Source organism: Mauremys mutica, chromosome 8, assembly GCF_020497125.1.
Source record: "Mauremys mutica isolate MM-2020 ecotype Southern chromosome 8, ASM2049712v1, whole genome shotgun sequence".
In the NCBI taxonomy this organism is placed as follows: domain Eukaryota; kingdom Metazoa; phylum Chordata; order Testudines; family Geoemydidae; genus Mauremys; species Mauremys mutica.
In genome coordinates this window covers 13,887,922-13,907,449 of record NC_059079.1, presented here as the reverse complement: position 1 = coordinate 13,907,449, position 19,528 = coordinate 13,887,922, and the positions used below count along the sequence as shown (strand labels likewise).

At 44.1% G+C, this 19,528-nt stretch overlaps 1 protein-coding gene across 1 annotated transcript in view; it reads left to right on the top strand.

Annotated features, from left to right (window-relative positions):
- The window catches only part of C8B (complement C8 beta chain), a 33,738-nt gene that overhangs the window by 1,223 nt on the left and 12,987 nt on the right, over positions 1-19,528 (top strand). The window contains exons 2-8 of the mRNA XM_045026548.1: positions 1,658-1,814; positions 3,372-3,513; positions 5,665-5,806; positions 9,019-9,151; positions 11,360-11,557; positions 14,950-15,190; positions 19,373-19,501. Coding sequence (XP_044882483.1) covers positions 1,658-1,814; positions 3,372-3,513; positions 5,665-5,806; positions 9,019-9,151; positions 11,360-11,557; positions 14,950-15,190; positions 19,373-19,501 — 1,142 coding nt within the window. The remainder of the gene's footprint in view (positions 1-1,657; positions 1,815-3,371; positions 3,514-5,664; positions 5,807-9,018; positions 9,152-11,359; positions 11,558-14,949; positions 15,191-19,372; positions 19,502-19,528) is intronic.

Genomic DNA, 19,528 nt, shown 5'->3' with positions numbered 1-19,528 from the left:
TAAAACCACTCTTCATAGTTAAAAAAGATTTATGCTGTATGGGTAAAATACTGCTCTCAGAGACACCAGTGTCAAGCCAGTGTAGTGAAGTCAATGGGGATTCATAGCAGTATCACAATGAGCAGACTTTGTCTCAGCACCTCTCCAAGAGACGTGATTGGAATTTTTAACAAACCACCACCAGCAACTACAAATATTCTGCATTATTTATCTAAATCGTCGTCTTGGTTGACTGACTCTTTGATTAACCCCTGGTAAAAGGAATTTATTTAATCTGTTTTGTAATTAAAGCCACTGGTGAGAATAAATGTACAGATGCCCTTGAGCCTTTCAAATTACCGATAGAAAGACAGGGATTTTTAGTTTGCTGTTAGTAGGTGTCATGGATCCACAAGGCATGCCAAGTCTCTGACCTTAACGTAGACTCTTTGGGAGTATACCCTTCTTCATGCTAGGCCCTGGGCCTCCACTTTTGACTGGGTCGCATACTTCAGCGCTTTGTTTCTCACCCTGACTCCTTTAACAGGTCTTAAAGAGCTTGGCCCCTGTTGGAGACTTACCCTCTTGGGAGCTGTGCAACCAGCAGATGTTTGCTGTGACTCAGGACAGATGTTTCCTAACAAGACACCTTTTATTAGACAACTGGAATTCAGTAATTAGTGTTATCAGAGTAGAATGGAAAAGCAAAGCCTACGTGCATGTGCAGGGTGGCAGCCCAAACTCTCTCTCGTGCCCAAATGTCCAGGATTGACACACGCACCTCTCTGGCCCCACCAGCTGGTCAGCAGGATTCTCACTGCAGTCTGCTCACACCTCAGTTCTTTGGTTCAAGCTCCAGTCACACCATTTCATGTTCTGCCCCCCCTGGGCTGGCAGTCTTTAAAAGTTAATGGTCTTCTATTGTATCTTCAAGGTAACTCCGTTCATATGATGACATATTCTTACCCACACTGACCTGCCTACTTGGCTCCCACCCAGTCACTGCATTTCTGATTCTTCTGTCCCAGGAAAGAAACTAACCCATTCCCACACAGTGGTTAACAATATAAAAGTGAGTGGGGAAACTGAGACACGCATATTTTTGCTAAAAATAATACCAACATTTCCCACAAATGGAAGGTACAGTAAAAGCTGCTCTAAGGACCATCAGCAACAGGCACTCCCGTTGCTTTAAGCAATCCATGCAGTTTCCAGTAGAATTTTGTCTGGGCTTTAGATAAACAAGTCTGCTACAAAATCAATTTTTGCTGATTCTTTAGGAAAGTCCATGGTGTTTACAGTTACGATCCAGCTGCAGGATTTTTGTCAAGTTGTGATTGTATCATTAATGACCTTGTTTGAGACCCTGGTGATGGGCATGTGATGTTTTACACTTAAATAATACCATAACCTTTGACACTCAAATTAAAACATTATGGTCCTGATTCTGCTCTCAGTTATAACAGTGTAAACCAGGAGCTGCACAGTTGCACACCCGGTGTAAGATTGATAGCTAACTCTGTATTTTGCATGAAAGATTTTTAGTGGAGCACAACAAAGGGATTGTTTTAGTGTGTGGAGAGAGAGAGAGAGAGACACACACACACACAGCCTCGGTTCCATTCTCCTAGCTTTGCAATCCTACACACTCAAGTTCTTATTCATTGTGAACATTTAGTGGTGAAAGGGAACCTCTTCTTCGGCTAAATGGAGTCAACGTGAGCCTAGCCAAAGGCAGATGGGCCCGATCAGTAAGCAACCCTCCGCAGCCGATTGATTGTGTGCTTTCCAGCTGGTCACCATGGAGCGCCTGTGACCCCTGTCAAAAGAAAAGAGTGAGTATCTACGATCTTAATATGAAGCATAAGAAATAAGAGAGAATGAAAGGCAAGATAGTCTTTCATAACATTGCCTCTGCAAAAACTCAGTGATGGAGTCACTTTTTCTGGCCTGTGGCTCCTCAAGTCTCCTGCAGGGAGTATCTGCATGGGCAGTGCAGTTAGATATGAATTCACCTCATTCAAGGTGTCCAGGGTCCAGCACAAGACCTACATACCGCTGAAGCATCACAAAAGACCTCCTGTGGTTTAAGTGCACGTCTAGGCCTCAGGACTGGCTCCAGGCACCAGCATTCCAAGCAGGTGCTTGGGGTGGCAAGCTGCAGGGGGCGGCAGTCCCTGTGTTTTTTGCCCCCAAGCAGCATGCCAAATTTCCGCCGCAGACCGCGGGGGCAGTCCGTGTACCGTTAGGGCAGCACGCGCATTTCCGCGGCGGCGGCGACAATTCGGCGGCAGCTTCTATGTTTAGCTGTCCGCGGCAGCACAGCTTCTGTCTTCCGGGACATGTGGGGCTTGCAACCCTTTGCTTTGGAATTCTGGTTCAACTTTGTCGGCTCAATCTCGCAATTCTTTATCTAAACATAGCTTCCATTGACTTCCTTGGAAATTTGCTGCAGTAAGGGAGTGTAGGAACAGGCAGTTAATTTTCCCTGTCTTGTATAAAATGTAACAAATGATCATAGTCCTTTGGCAGGAGCATTCACACATAAGGCCAGTGTCCGCAGGACTCCTGCAAGTTGCTAAGCACCTTCAGCAACTCTGGATTTGAATGGGAATTGAGGGCACGCAACACCTCACAGGACTGGGAGACCCTTTTCATTACCTGCCATTGAGCATTTTCTATATATGGAACATCTTCAAATTAAGATCCTGTTCCTAATGAAGTCAATGTCAAAAATCCCATTATTTTAAACAGTGCACAAGACCACTTGTTAACAGGTTAAGATAACCATTCTTAGAATGGTTATCCCACGTCAGTCTTGCTTCAGCCCTTTGCAGTCGGAGTAATGATGCTCCAGCTGTATAAGGAGTGAAGACTCTCAGTTATGAGTTTGTCTAGGAAATGGAAAAGGGGCAGAAGGATAATCTATTGAATGGATCAGAGAATTACCTCACAGGGGTGTTATCAGGAAAATATCAATAATGGTGTGGAAGGTTTAGTAAATACACAGGTACAGAGAATAACAAGAGGTGTCATTAACAACTCTAATTGAAAGAAGGGAAATGCCATTGAACCCTTCCTTATTTTTTCCCACTCCGAGCAATTAGTCCTATTTGAACAAAATCTATCTTAATGACAAGCTAAAAACCACATTTTTTACTCCATCAGTACTAAGTGTGGAAAATCTTGTTTAATAAAATGAAAACTACCCCAAATTATTTTTTAAATTAGGTCCATTGCAAGAAAATCAAAATTCTGCCATATTTACTATTTTTCTTGGTGTTACTCCTATAGCAAATATGTCTCAATACAAGACGTTCGTATTTTAATTTAGGATCCATAAAATTCATGCATTCTACACAGAGGAGTAAATGTTTTCTGTGTCATTACAGTACAGATTTGCCCAGGTGGAACGGCCTTCTCAGTTCAATGGAGACCCGTGTGACTATTCTGACAAAGAAACAGAAGATTGTGTTACAAACAGTCCTTGCAGAAATAAAGTTAGATGTGAAGGCTTTGTATGTACAATTACAGGTAAGTATTTGAATTAGAGGCTGGAGCTAGGCTGTTCTCAGGGGTGGCAGATGACAGAACAAGGAGCAATGGTCTCAAGTTGCAGTGAGGGAGGTTTAGGTTGGATATTAGGAAAAACTTTTTCACTAGGAGGGTGGTGAAGCACGGGAATGGGTTACCTAGGGAGGTGGTGGAATCTCCTTCCTTAGAGGTTTTTAAGGCCTGTCTTGATAAAGCCTTGGCTGGGGTGATTTAGTTGGTGTTGGTCCTGCTTTGAGCAGGGGATTGGACTAGATCAGGGGTCCCCAACCTTTTCAGGACCAGGGACCGGTCATGCCTGCGGAGGGAGCGCTCGTCCCGCGGCTCAGCTGGACCGCCCGCAGGCATGCCTGCGGGAGGTCCACCGGCTCCGGTTGAGCTGCCGCAGGCATGACTGCGGACGGTTCGCTGGTCGCGCGGCTCAGCTGGACCGCCCGCAGGCATGCCTGCGGCAGCTCAACCAGAGCCGGGGGACCTCCCGCAGGCGTGCCTGCGGGCGGTCCAGCTGAGCCGCGCGACCAGCGAACCGTCCGCAGTCATGCCTGCGGCAGCTCAACCGGAGCCCCGGGAGCAGCGGACCTCCCGCAGGCACGACTGCGGAGGGGGCGCTCGTCCCGCGGCTCGGGTAGACCTCCCGCAGGCACGCCTGCGGGAGGTCCACTGGATCGGTTCGCGGCCCGGTTTGTAAGAGGCGGGCCGCGGACCGGGGGTTGGGGACCCCTGGACTAGATGACCTCCTGAGGTCTATTCCAACCCTAATATTCTATGATTCTAGGGGACACTCCTGCTCCTGTTGAAATTGATGACAGAACTTTTTTATGGGGTTTGCCTGAGTAAAAGTATGCCAGGATGAGGCCCAAAGTATAACAGCACTTATATCACATTTGCAAATGACTGATTTTAACTGGAATGTAGGCCACATTCCAGTCTGCCAGTCTCTTTATAATCCAGTTGTTTTGGAAAGTAGGAAATTTAAAAACAGTCTTAATAATAAAAGCTGCCACAAAACTGGTTCAAAAAGTCAGATAGTGGCAGAAAAATATGTGCCCATGATTTTGGCATGTGCCTGAGATCATAAGGAAAAAAGCTTTATATGGATTTGTTGTTGTAGTGGTGACAGTTCTGCCTACCCCACATAAATTACTGTTCTGTAGCATTCATTAGTTTTCACAATCACATTGAAGGAACTGGTGGAGTTTTCGGTTCGGTTCGGTTTTCAGTTCGGCTGACTGGAAATAACAATTATTTGTTTTTTCTTGGCAAAATGAAAAACTGAAATGTTTTTTATTTGGTCAGACCAAACATCTAGCCTTTCTGTGCCTCAGTTCCCCTTTGGTAAAATGAGGATAATAGCACTTCCCTAGCTCACAGGAGCGTTGTGAGAATAAATATATCAAAGATTGTGAAGTGTTTAAAGGTCTACTGATGAAAAGCACCATATAAGAGTGAGGTATTATTTTTATATAATTCATTAACATCTCAGTTGTAGGGATCTTATTATGGATGGACAACACAGCATGAGAAAACAAAACTGTTCCTTCTGCCTTGATTCACAGAATTGTTTTGAGGTCTCTGTAGAGCAATTCTAATAATAAAAGACATGAGAGACATGCAGCCTTCATGTCTATTATTTCCCTTATTAAGAATGTGTTACCAGTATGCTCCTTTCTCATATTAATTAATCCTGTTCATTGGAATTTCAAGTTATTTGTTCTTGTAATCAATCATCTACACAAGAAAATAATTATAATTATTTATTATTAGGGCCGGTGGAAAAATTTCCAAGGGCTTTTTTTTTTTCAAAAGAAAATTGGATTTTTACTAAACAAAAATTTTTGCAGAAAATTTCTGCCCTAATCAAAAAGGTTTGATTTTTCCACTGGAAAAATAAACAAACTTAACTTTTTTTTTCAGCTTGTATCCATTTTACACTTTTTGGCAGTTTTCAGACATTTTTTAAATGAAAAGTAGAAATGTCTAGGGGATGAGGAAATATTTTCCAACCAGCTCTAACCAACATGCTGTAATCTCTAAGTTTATAAGCTTTATGGGGCAACCACTGTGGCTTTATAGTTTTTAATAATAAAATGATAAAGGATTTCTTAATTAAGCAATTTCAGTGTTGCCTCTTAGGAAGATGCATTACACGGAGGTTGCTTTGCAATGGAGATGATGACTGTGGGGATCAGTCAGATGAAAAAAACTGTAAAAAGGTGTATAAAAAATGCGACCAGAAGATGGAGCAATACTGGGGAATAGAGAATCTGGCAAGAGGGTAAGTAGGCATCCTTTGAATAAACCAAACATAGCAAATTTAATTACGTGACTTGAGAATGGAGACATATAGTAACCTGAAATGGTTAAAGTTCCCTGCACTTCTTTTTCAAATAAGGAAAATATGTTGATGTAGTCTCAGACTTGCTAAATATTGAACTGTAAATGTTGTAAAAATTGACATGTCTTGGGTCCTGATGCAAAGCCCATTGGAAAAATTCATATTGACCCGAAAGGGTTTTCATCAGAACCTTAGTAAATAACAATCACTGAGACAAAAAAAATCAGTGTGTGCAGTGAACACGCTAAATGAATTGGTTGTAATGCTCCACATGGCATAGGTAGTTAGCTTGCCAGTAGGCATGTCAAGAGAGCTGCAGGCTAGTGTGTTCACTGATTTTCTTCTGGAAATGTGCCAATTGTGCCAAAGCTGGGTGAGTAGGTAATGAATGACAACCCTTCTAAAACCTCTACAGATAATTGTTATTTAAACCATTGGACACCTGAGAAATCATGGATACTCCAGATTTACATGGGCGCAATCGAGAACAGAGTGTGGCCTGATAACTACTCTGTGTGTATGACAAATTTTGCCTGGGCTCCAGGAGGCTGGGATGATGCCTATTTTAAAATCTGGCTCTGAAAGAAAACACTGGGTGGGGATGTTGATACTTGAAAAGAAAATTGAATCATGATTATATTATAGAGTGGCCTGCATCAAAATTCTGTGTCCAAAGGGTGACACTTTCTCAGGGCATCCAGACCTATGGGTGACCTTGTTACCCCTCTGCCTTAGCAAAAGAGAGACTTGCTGGTGCTAAACTAGGTGAGAGCTCCCTGTGACCACAGTCTGTTAGCGACCCCAGACAAACTCCCCAGGATTCTGCCAGACCATACTTTTCTTTGCACATAACACTTGGTGCACCCAAGTTCCTGAGTCCCTGGAAGAACATTCCCCAGGAGTATCCAGCCCATCATTCGACACTCACAGGGATTACCAAATTGGCTATCTCCAAAGAGACAGTGTACACGGCAGCTTGTTTGATTAAACTGAGTAATCACACTTCATTTAATATTACAGCACTGAATTCTACTTCTGGTAAAACAAAGAGAAGGTTTTAGTAACAACTGAGTAAGGGTAGTGGAAACAGAATTGGTTACAAATAAAGCAAAAATAGAACACACTGGGAAGAGATTAAATAGACCTTTAGCCAGCTACAGTCTTTTGGCTAAAGCATTTTTCTCACCCTCAGTCCTTTTGCATTCATTGCTGATTTTCAGTCAAATCAGGATCCAGATTTTTCATTTTTCACTCCTCTCTGCCAGGAGTATCCCTAGGTTCCTTCCCTCTTCATTATGCTCCAGAAAACCTTTGGAATGTATCCCTGTCAGGTGTACCCCCAGACAAAGTTGTTTTCCTCTGCTGTTTGCTCTTCAGCGTGCTCATGCCGTATTGTCTTTCTCATTCACCTGGCAACGTGCTTTTCCTGTTGTCTTTCAAATGAAGCTTGCTTTGTGTTGACTTACACAACGCTTGCTAGATATTGGAGGCAGGCAGGTAAATAAACATTCCTTTGGGAAAAACTAGTTTATCTACCCTGCCTGTTTACATAGTTCAAACATATTTTTAGTACATACATACACCTTCTTGACTAATGCCCATACATATGTCTCGCAATGCTTATGATGACCACTATGATATAAGCGTTCATTTGACACGCTACACAACATTCCTTATAGATAAATACTATGACAGCAATTTGTTAGGTGTAGTGAGTTTGTCAGGCCTGATAGGAGTTGCTGTTATGTGATAATGAACCCTTTGTCAGTGGGCACTGAAGGGCTCTTAGGGTCACACTAACATCCCGGAGCATTGGATTGCTTAAAATCTGAATCTGGATTCAGATCTATATGTTGCAGTGGGCCCCTACATTTGGAATGGACTGAACCAAAACCCAGGGTGAAATCCTGCCCCATTTAAGCCAATGGAAGTTTTGCCATCATCTTCAATGGGGGCAAGATTTCACCCAAGAACTAAACAACCTTGAATTTGGAGGTGGTTGAATATGAGCCAACTCATATAGGATGATAATTGTCTATAGGATCCTACAGTGGGAAAATAGTCCCCTAATCTTCCTTCATGTGCACCCCTCAAAAATCTTGCTTCATATTGTAAAAATCACATTAAAGGGGAAATGATCATTTCTATGCAACTCTCTGAAGATGTGACCGCTGTGGGTGTCATTACTGCTGCTGTTAACCATAGTATAAATTAAAAAATCATTTCAACTCTTACAGAAACATGCCTCTCATTTCTTTGAAGCCACAAATGCTCAGTCATATGATTTTAGTGGATCTTCCCGCTTTTCACTGTGTTCTAAGATTGAAGCTAATTTTAACAATTTCAGAGACCTTTTTATGCTATCCTTTGACTCCAAACTAACGAAAGGCAGGCCTAACAAAGACCTGGAGCACAACATAACAATGATAGGTTCTGGGGATTTCCCGATTTCATCGGTATTTTTTCTTTTGTGATTTTTCCTCTAGTGATGCTCACTGCTATTTAAACATGATCTCATTCAGAGTAGCACGTATCCTGAGACCGTGCACCATGTAGATGAGATTCCACTGGGATTCGCCCTTCAGTGATGGTGGTGAATAACAGAGAACTCTTGGTCCCATCACCAAAAAAAGCCATTCTCCCTACGTAAAAAGATTGCCAGACTGCATTTTTACTCTTTACAGATGGATTTAGGATCTGATCCAGTGCCTAGTGTATATTTTGCCCACCTCTGACCCTTCTGCCATTCCTGAAAGAGCTACTCCAAATCCTTACTTTCCAGCGCAATTTCAATTCCATGAACTTTTATTGGCTGGGTAAAGTATACAAATGTTGCTATCACTGATGGGATGATGCCATAATGTCAGTCCCAGCTGACAGAATGTAATTCTTCTGCGCTTAATATTATCTTCAGAAATGTTTCAAAACATGAGTCCCTCTTTCATTTGCTTGTCAGATGGGAAGGTTCTCCTAGACTACTCAGAGTGGATGACAGAAGATGGAAAGTTCTGATGACAGAATCCCTAGGCAACAAAATAGGCAGGCGCAAAAGGAAATAGGGGGGGAAATCTTGTCTTTCTTAACCAAATTGTATATTTTGCTGCTAATTAAATTATAAACTTTATTGTTTCACTGTTATGCCTCCTACACAGGTTAAATATCCTCACGAACAATCTGGAAGGTTTGGTTCTTGATCACAGGTACTATGCTGGGGGATGTACTCCACATTATATTATGGATACCAGGTTTAGAAAACCATACAATGTAGAAAGCTACTCCCCAGAGGTAAGAATCAGATTTTTTTTCTGCAAACCAACTTTAATTACATTTCCAATAGTTTTCAGTGCAGCGTGTCGACACAGCTTCATTTACTAGATGACATTTTAATGAATTTCAAGAATTGGGGTCAAGTGGTTTAGGACTAAATTTTGACCTACTTTGAAAATATTAGGGAACATAATAAGTGATTGTTATACTCTAATAATCATGTATATGTTCTCTAAATGACACAAATATGAAAAAGTAAAGTTTCTGTAATGAAGCCATCCAAAATTCTGAGCTAGATGCTGTTGTTTCCTTGATTTGCTTGCAAGAAAGTGAACTAGATTTCAGATATTCTCTATAATGATGCAGTGCACAGGGTGTCTGAAATAGTAATGCTCATAATATGAGGAAATCAAGTATTAAATATAAAACTGTAGGGGAAGGAGAAAGGAATGATTCCAGTGTCCATAATGAAAGTGAAATATTTGTGTTCATGGCAACATGTAATTTGGGGCACTTTTACCATTGTTCATTATTGCACACAGCACAGACTTTATTTTGACTGTGTTGCATGTTCAGGGGAAGGATGGTCTCATGGTCCAGGCGGAGGACTGGAAATTAGGAGATCTGGGACCTAATTCTGGCTCTGCCAAAGATTTCCAATGTGAATTTTCGCAAATTCAGATAGGGTTTGATCTTAAGCACATTGAAGTCAATGGCAAAACCGTTAATGACTTTAACGGTGCAGGATCAGGGCCTTATTTTCTCTTTGCCTCAAGAACCTGTTCCATAAAAGTGGTGTAAAAATACTTACATTCAAGGGGCAGTGTGAGGAAAGCACCTTGAGATCCTCTGATAGAAAGGAGATGTGAAGGGATGTACCAACTCCACCATGGGCCTGAAGGAGTTAAGGAGAATCTGAGGGCTCAATCAGCCTTGCCCTGCTACACCTGTAATAAGTGTCAAAGCTGGAGGGAGGAGCTAAAAGGGCTGAACCAGGCTGAACCCCCCTGAATCATTAGGGGTAAACCAGGAAGAAGTGCAGACCTCTGGGTCCCTCTCAGTGAGAGACGCCTGGCTGGAGTCGGGGAGCTGAGTTGGGGAGTCCAGGCCAGGATTCAGCATGCTGCTAGATGGATCTGCAGGGAGCAGGAGGACTCCTGCTGAGTCAGTTGAGAAAACTCTCCTGCAGCAGAATCAGATGCTAAGAAGCTCTGCAGTGGGCCTGTGGAAGAGGCCTAGAAAGCGTGGCGCTGATACACTGGGAGCCAGGAAAGAGGCTGCAGCAAAGGCTGCAGACTGGGCAAGGTAGGAGGTGGTCCAGGGAGGCAGCCAGGGGTTTGTGTAGCAAGGCCTTGACTTCCTACTCAAGGGTCCCTGGACTGGAATCCAGGGGAGCAGGAGGGCATTGGGTTTCCCTACCAGCCCACCAGGGATGGTGGAGCGGAAACCCCCCTGTAAGGACTGTTGAAGCCTCCCTGATTCCAGGGGTAAGGACTGGTGAGTCCAGATTCAGACTGAAAGTTCAACAGTTTGTCAAAGTTCAAAGTTCAAAGTTTATCGGACTGCTGGTTTACCCCAGAAGGGGTGGGACTCTGTGTGACCTGGCCGAGTTGCAAGGAGAAGCTGACCACCACAGGGCTAGCAGCCAGGGCACTAAAGGAGGAGAGCCTGCTACACTACACCCAGCCAACGTGGGCTTGCTGGCAGTGAGTCATGTGCTTAGAGGAGACTACAGAAGTGCAAATAAGAATTATTGTTTTAAAATATCCAGAACGTACTGTATAAAAGGGCAGGCACCCAAGTAATTTTCATACTTGTCATTTATCTTTAATGGGCATCAAAGATACAGAGCCTGATTAAAAGCCCATTGAAGTTAATGCTGTGTGTTATCTAGTGTGATTTGATACGTGATGCCTATTAAGCAAGCTTTGTTCCTTTCGCAATTTTAAATGTGTTTAAATGTTCATGGACTTTTAAGATGTAGGCAATTGCAATACAGTGGAGACAGTAACTCTCATCTGCATTTTATTAACCTGTGCTGCAAATCAAGTGGTATTGTAGTAGTACTAATAATGATTAGCAATTATACCATGCTTTTCATCTTTAAAGTTTAAGCACTAATTCAAAAGTATGTTTGTTGCAAGACTATCAAGATGTTTTCCCTTTGCTTCAGGTATGAAATCAGTATGCAAGAAATAAAGTGTGTTGGTTTTGCTTTTTGTTTAGACCAAAGGCAAATATGAATTTACATTGACTGAATACGAATCTTATTCAAGTTTTGAAGAAAATATCCTTAGGGCAAAAACTTCGCAGACTAGCTTTGGCTTTGGAATAAAGATACCAGGAGTGTTTGAACTTGGTTACAGTTATTCTGACAAAAGGTTCAAGAAGTTCATTCAAAGGACGAAAAAATTTTCTGCAACTGTAAGTTACTTTCTACTTAAAACTGTTCTCAGTTTAGTAGTTAACACCTGAGATGTGAAATTTAAATGTACGTGTGTGTATACATGTATAAAAAATATAGGACTAGATCCTCAGCTTTTGAAGTATAGCTCCAAGGAAATCAGTAGAACTACACCAATGTAGATCAGCTGAGGGTCTGTCCAATAGAGTCTCACTGTAAAAAAGTGAAAGAAAGAAACAGGCCCAAATTAGTCCTCTGAACACAAAGGGAAGTGCACACCTATTGGTACAAAAGTACTGTCATGTAGGAAGGATTGGCGGGAGCCTACTGATGCACAGCAGCCCCTATATGAGCATAGGGGATATAGCACAAAATAATAGTCCTTTGGGAATTCTGTGCCACTGTACATGCGCAGAATTTATGTCCCCCGCAGATTTCTTTGTTTCCCTGCAGAAAAATGACTTTCTGATGGAGAAGCGAAGGGAAGCCACAGAAATGGCCATGTAATCTTCCCAAACAGTGATGCCCGGCTCATGGCTCCTACCTGCTAGTCAGACCCACCCCCAAATTTCTCCCCCAGCTGTAGGAAGCTCTGCAACCCTCCCCCTGAGCTTTCTGCATCCATCACTCCTCAGCTGCAGGAGGAGGATCCCTGTACAGGGAACCACTCCCGCATCCATCCAGCCCCCCTCACACCCAGACCCTCCTGCCGAGTCTCACTCCCCCTGCACCCAGAATCCTCCAGACAAGCCCCACTCCCCCTGCACCTGGACCGCCCCGATGAACCACCCGGATCCTCACCCTACCAAGCCCCAACTAGCTGCACATGGATTGCAACCCCACTAAGCCCCACTCCCCCAGCATCTGGACCCCCGCAGTTAGTCCCTCATACCCAGACCCCCCTGCTGAGCCCCTAACATCTTCACCTGGATCCCCCTGCAGAGTTCCATTACCGTTGCACACAAAAAACCCCAACAAGCCCCTGTGCATCCAGATCCCTCCCACACACACACCTGCACTGAGCCACCGACACCCAGATTTCCCCACACAGAACCCTCTCAACCCACACCTGGATTCCCCCCACGCTAAGCCCCTCCGCATTTGGATCCTGCCTTGCTGAGCCTGTCTGCCCACATCCGGTGCACCTGGCATGGAGAGGCAGGGCTCTGGGGTGTTTCTGGGGACGGCCCGGTCCTTGTGCTGTGTCAGGGCTGGGTGCAGCCTCACCATTGAGTCCGTGTCCAGGGAGGGGGGAGCTGCACAGTGATCTCCCACCTCTGTGCAGCCAGTGGTCTGTGCTCCCCAGTGCCATGCTGGAGCCTCCACATTTATTTGACAAATAAAAAGTGCAGAATTTTGCAGAATTTTAAAATTTTTGTCACATAATTTTTATTTTTTTTGGCGCAGAATGTCCTCAGGAGTAATATTAAAGTTGACAATCCAGCCATTAAAGTGGCTGACACATGGTCATACTAGCCACTGGACATAGGAACTGTAAACTACCAGGTTACCCTGCCAGGGAGTTTAATGTACTATAGCATCCACCTCAGGTCAGGAGACCATGAAGAAAAATAACTTGCTTGATATGTCAAGCACAACAATAAATAGCGATGGTAGTGAATGAAATCAAAATGTCCTGAAAGATGGGTGGGAAACAGATATGATTAGGGTGACCCGATGTCCCAATTTTATAGGGACAGTCCCGATTTTGGGGGGCTTTTACTTATATAGACACCTATTACCACCCACCCGTCTTGATTTTTTATAATTGCTATCTGGTCACCCTAGATATGACCCAGAACGTGATTTATCTAAGGGATTTCACACAGGTCAGATTGTTATTTACATACTGAGCCCTAGAACTTTGAAATTCCATCTGTCCAGCTTGGTGAGTTCCATTGAATAGCAAGTGAGTTCCTGGATAAAAGACATTCCCTTCCTTTGGGATGGATGGGATTTTCAGGCATCAGGTTTTATGTGTTTATGAATGCATAGAACAGACTGTGCAGTGGAAGACTAGTGACCTTGGAATCCCAGCAGGATGTCAGTGCACACAGGAAAAGTCATAGTAGTACAAGACAGGTGCTGTCACTGCAGTAAGTGACAATGCAAACAAAGAAACCCTGTTAGTCAACTGTACAGTAGCTATGATGGTAATATAAAATTAAAGCTGCTAGCAGGTCTTCACCAGTTTAATTATAGACTAGCACGTGCCATTTCACATTGGTAGATATGAGATACCCACAGAACTCAAGGCACACAGCACAGAATACTGGCTGCATGTTCACCATGAAGCATACATTTTCACTCTTGTCCTTCAATCACTTCTGTGACCTTATATACACTCCAAACCATCTGGAGGAGCTTTAATTTGTACTCTTCTAGTGACATGACTTCATTCTGGGGCAATATGCACCATCGCCTGGTTTCTTCTTAACCTTCCACTGTTGTAAACCAGGCCTACTTCATGTTGGCTGTTTAGTTCCACTGCTGTTATATGCTGGTGTCCTCAGTGCCATGTGCATTCAGGAGCAGAACAGTGGCCTCGTTTCTGTGTAGCTTGTGTAACACTGATTGATTGGGACTGAACCTGGGACCTCAGTGCATTAGTCTCTACTGCATGAGCTAAAAGCCATATGGCTGTAGAGCAGACTCCTCTCTCTCGCTCTTCTTCCCCTCCCTCCCCCCCCCCATGGGATAGAATATCACATCCAGGAGGTGGGTGGGTTACACATGGTAAAAACCCCAAATAGAGCTTCCTTGATAGAGAGAAGATTGCACTAGGGATGCTCACCAAGGGGCCGAGAAGCTCCTGAAATAGACACCATTAGAGAGATAAGGAGGATCTGGGGTAACTCTCACATTCATTGATTTTTGAGAACAGAAAGGACCACTATGGTCTTCCATAACACAGACCGCTAAATTCCACCCAATGAGTCCTGCTTTGGGCCCGATTAGGGGGCTAGATTTTATTATCCAGTTTACAGGCTTTTTAAATTGAAAGATCATCAGCTCTTTAAAATGTTTCCCTTGATGGCCCAAACGAACCTGAGTCTGAATGTATTTAGGGCACAATGGAAAGCTCATTTTATTATCCAGGCTTTTGCCCCAAAAGGGGTGTGGAGAGGAAGGATATTCTTTCCGTTGGACAATAGTTGGTTTGAGGGAATGTCTTTGTTTCCATTGTGTAAAATTTCTCCCTTCACTTCAAGTTTTGGTAATGGCACATTTTACAAATTAAGATCTATGTTGAGTATACAGATTTGTGTGAGCTGTTTAATGCAGACCAATAACATCCATTTATACAATGCACAGACAGTATATATAACATTCACTGTGGTAACATACTTTGCATGGAGACCTATGTCCCTCATTTCACTTGGATGCTGTTGTGTGTCTACATGTCATATAGTCCAGCAAATTTATTCATGCCCGTTCTGAGCTGGATGTTGCCCGTTATAAACTGAAGCCTCGGACTCTGATGCTGCATTATGAGTTCCTGCAGAGACTCCATCAGCTGCCTTTAGAGTACAGCTATGGTGAATACAGAGAACTCTACAGAGATTATGGGACGCATTACATCACTGAAGCCACTCTTGGCGGCATCTACGAATACACGTTAGTTGTGAACAGTGAAGAACTCCAAAAGGCAGGTATGTGTATCCAATACTATACGGCATTTAATGAAAGAGCAGTTCTCTCTGGGGTCAGATCTACTACGATATAGGAAAACAATTGCCGCCTCCACAGCATTATTCCTGCCTCAACCTCCAGATGCTGCTCTGTGAGGATTAGGATCCAGGGCCACCCAGAGTGAGGGGCAAGTGGGGCAATTTGCCCCAGGCCCCGCAGGGGCCCCCGCAAGAATGTCGGAGGCTCCCCCCCACCTCTGCCTTCCCCCATCCCCTGGCGCCTCCGCACGCCGTGTCAAGGAGCGGCCCTGGACAGAGCTAAAGTGGCGTGGCTCGGGCGGAGCCTGAGCTCCTCCCCCTCAGAGCCGTGTGGTCAGGGGGTGGGGCTGGGAGTTCCTGAGCTCCTCCCACTGAGAGCTGCGTGGTAAGGGGGCGGTCCCACTGGAGCCACACCGCTACAGTGCTGTCCAGGGCCACTCCTGGACGTGGCGCACTGAGGCTCCAGGAGAGGGAGGAGGCGGGGGTAAGCGGCATGGTAAGGGGGCCGGGGCCAGGGGGGTTGGATAAGGGACAGGGAGTCCCGGGGACAGTCAGGGAGCAGAGGTTTGGGGGGGGTCGGGGAATGGGGGGTTGGATCGTGGGCGTTCCAGGGGTCTGTCAGGACACGGCAGGGGGTGGATAGGGGTCGGGGGAGACAGGGACCGAGGGGGTCATGAGGGGTGGGGTCCCAGGGTGGTGGTTGTGGGAGGTCTCGGGGGGCAAGGAGCAGGATGGGTCAGGGATTCTGAGGGGGGCAGTCGAGGGGCAGGAAGTGGGTGGGGGTGAGATAGGGGCAGGGCCAGACTGTTTGGGGAGGCACAGCCTTCACTACCCTAAAGCTCATTCAGCAGTTTGAGGCTTGCAGACAGCTATTTAACACAAAGAACCAAGCTGTTATCTTTTCCCTTAGGGCTACCATCCTTTTCACTTCTCAAATGCCAAATTATAGTCTACATTTAATTTCAGTGCCATAGGGAGATTCATGTCAGGGGAGGGTAGCTTCATTTAAAATTAGCCACTTTAGATTAATGGTGATAGAGCCAAGAGAGCCATGGAGGAGGGATCACATGAGAAGAGCAATATCCTACACCACCTACCTCCTTCCCAACCCTACCAAGGGAGACCCACCTCCCCTGCATTCCCTGAGGCTCCAGAGGGGTTAATTCAGTGGTTCTCAGACTTTTGTACTGGTGACGCCTTTCACATAGCAAACCTCCGAGTGCGACTCCCTCCCCTTATAAATTAAAAACACTTTTTATATATTTAACACTATTATAAATGCTGGAGGCAAAGCAGGGTTTGAGGTGGAGGCTGACAGCTCAAGATCCCCAGTAATAACCTTGTGGCCCCCGAGGGGTCCCGACCCCCAGTTTGAGACCCCCTGGGTTAATTTAATTTTAGCACCCCGTGTCCATTCAAATGCATGTTCTATTTTGAGCATTTCAGTTTTCACAACATAGGCTCATACCAGATTCTGGAACAAGTCAAATGCTCAATTCGTGGAGTGTGTACATAAGCTATACTAAAGACAAACCCACAGTAATCGTCTCCAGTTTGTGAGGGATCCCATGGAGCCAGTCTCTAGGAAACAGATAAATTCATGGAGGTTAAGTCCATTAATGGCTATTAGCCAGGATAGGTAAGGAATGGTGTCCCTAGCCTCTGTTTGTCAGAGGGCAGAGATGGATGGCAGGAGAGAGATCACTTGATCATTACCTATTAGGTTCACTCCCTCTGAGGCACCTGGCATTGGCCACTGTCAGTAGACGGGATACTGGGCTAGATGGACCTTTGGTCTGACCCAGTATGGCCATTCTTATGTTCTTATGTTCTAACCTAAATGAACCCAAAGTTATGGAGACAGATATGAATCAAGGAAGCCAACAGAGGACCAGAAACCTGTTTCTTTAAACAATCAAACACAGCAAGCAGCAAATATTTGGCCACACACTTCTGAAATCCCAAACCATGTTCGGGTTTTGGCAGACTAACTTCAGCTTTTCAATTAAAAAAACCACAACAAATTTTGAAGGAAAGCAGACATTGTCCTTGATTTTTTCTGCTTTTTAAAACCCCCTAGTTTTCGATCCAAAAAAAGTTTTGATGGAAAATATTTGTCCAACCCTTTTAATGAGCTTCAGTGCCTTTTAGCACTAGCTGATGCTGAGAACCAGTGATACCTTATAAAGGTGACTTGAAAAGAAGTTTTCTCAAAACTGGGTTTGTGCTAAGACGCGGAAGGCCTGTAGCATCCTAAGAGATACTGAATAAGATAATGCACTCCCCTTCTGTACATAAACCAAGGACTTAATTTTCAAATGGTGCTGAGCACCCTCCACTTTCATCCAACTTAGCTGGAGCTGCCAGTGCTTATCACTTCAGCATACCAGGCCCGGTAGTTGATCTTTCCAAAGCTGACTACACATTAAAATGAATGAGAATCCTATGGCTAAATCCCCAGTTGGCTTTGAAAATCAAAACCTACGTTCTTCTATTCAGTGCTTTACAAGTGGTAGTTGTGAAACTCGTCTAGCCTCCAGAACTTTTCCAGAGCACAGGAATCTAGGAAACAGTGAATAATCTGCTGGGTCACTTTTCTTCCTGATGCTGCTCTAGCTGTTTGCCAGGAACAAAGAGAGTTGTGGGATGATAATCAGTAGCAGCATTCTTTTGTTTACCCATTGGCATGGGAGGTTGAGGAACGGCCTTCAGTGCCTATTTGCTAAAGTACTCTTTGTGTTACACAGCAGGGTCCACTATCTGTTTGCTGTTCTGTTGAGTAGTAAGTTGGTAGGTAATATATAATGTTTTCAGCTCTCTTAGTTTGGACCTGAGGCAGAGGGTCAGAACTTAGATCTGGATTTCAGGCATTCAGAATTTTGGTGGTATTCAAGATCTGAGGTTTTGTTTTGGGCCCATCTCGAGTTATATATTTTTTCTAGAAGCTCACATCTAAACACCAATGTATTGCTATTATTGTTTATTACTGGGATCACAATAGCATCTAGAAGCACCAGTTGACCACAAGATTAGGCACTGTACATACACAGAGCAAGAGACAGTCATTGAATCAAAGATCTTGCAGTCAAAATAAACAATGTAAGCGTGAATGGAGGGTCAATCAGATGGATTTGCCAAGGTGCCAGTTAGATGTTAAAGTTGAAATCTAACTTTATTTGCCAATTTGATAAGTGCTATAGCCAATGTTGGAATGGAATTTAATTAGGATAACCCTTTTTTACTGAGTCCAGGGAGCACTAATTTAGTGCTAGTTTTATTCTCTGGCAGTGAGTGACTGTCAAATGTGATTGCTGGCAGAGAGGCTGTCATTGATGAAGTGAAGGTAGTGCATCATGCTTGCTTGTTAAGGCCCTAGTTCAGCTAGGTATTGAAGCACAGGTCTAAACTTCAATGGGACTACTAATGGGTTAAAGTAAGTCATGTGGTTAAGTACATTGTCGAATTGGGACCTTAACTGCTAACTCATTGAGGGCTAAATCCCACACACATTTGCTACTGAACCCTAATTAATCTTCTTTAAGTCACTCAGCATGGTAAGCACTATGCTGAATGGCTAGTGTTTGCGGGATCAGGCCCTTAGTCGTTAATTTGCAAACTTGTAACTTGCACCAGGGCTTGGGTCAAAAGCAGTAACTATATCTTTTGGGGGGAGGGATAGCTCAGTGGTTTGAGCATTGGCCTGCTAAACCCAGGGTTGTGAGCTCAATCCTTGAGGGGGCCACTTAGGGATCTGGGGCAAAAATTGGTCCTGCTAGTGAAGGCAGGGGGCTGGACTTGATGACCTTTCAAGGTCCCTTCCAGTTCTAGGAGATTGGTATATCTCCAATTATTACCTTTTATCTTTATGATGCTCATTATTTGTAATGTGCCACTTCTTCTGTGCCAGGAACTCTATGACATTTGGTGTAGCCCCGCAAGCAAAAACATTTAAACTTTTGAGAGGAAAATTTTTCTTTACTAAAGGTCTGATCGCAAGAGCACTCAACTCCATCAAAGTCACTGGGAGCTGAGGGCACCGTTTTAGAGCAAGACTGGGACCAAAAAATTCCCTGTGGGAGGGAGGGGGGCAAAAAAAATCAGCAAAAGGTACTTAAAATGGAGTGTTGGTTTTATTAATATGTGATGTTTTACTGTGTTTTTTAGATTACTCTTTAAGTGACATCCAGGCCTGTGCACAGCAAGGCTTTAAAGTTGGTGCAAATATCTGTGGAGTTTATATAAGTTTGGGAATGTCAGCTGCTGGCTGTAAGGCAGTTTTAAATGAAATTGGAGGTAAACATAAAATAGTCTTGTGCTTTG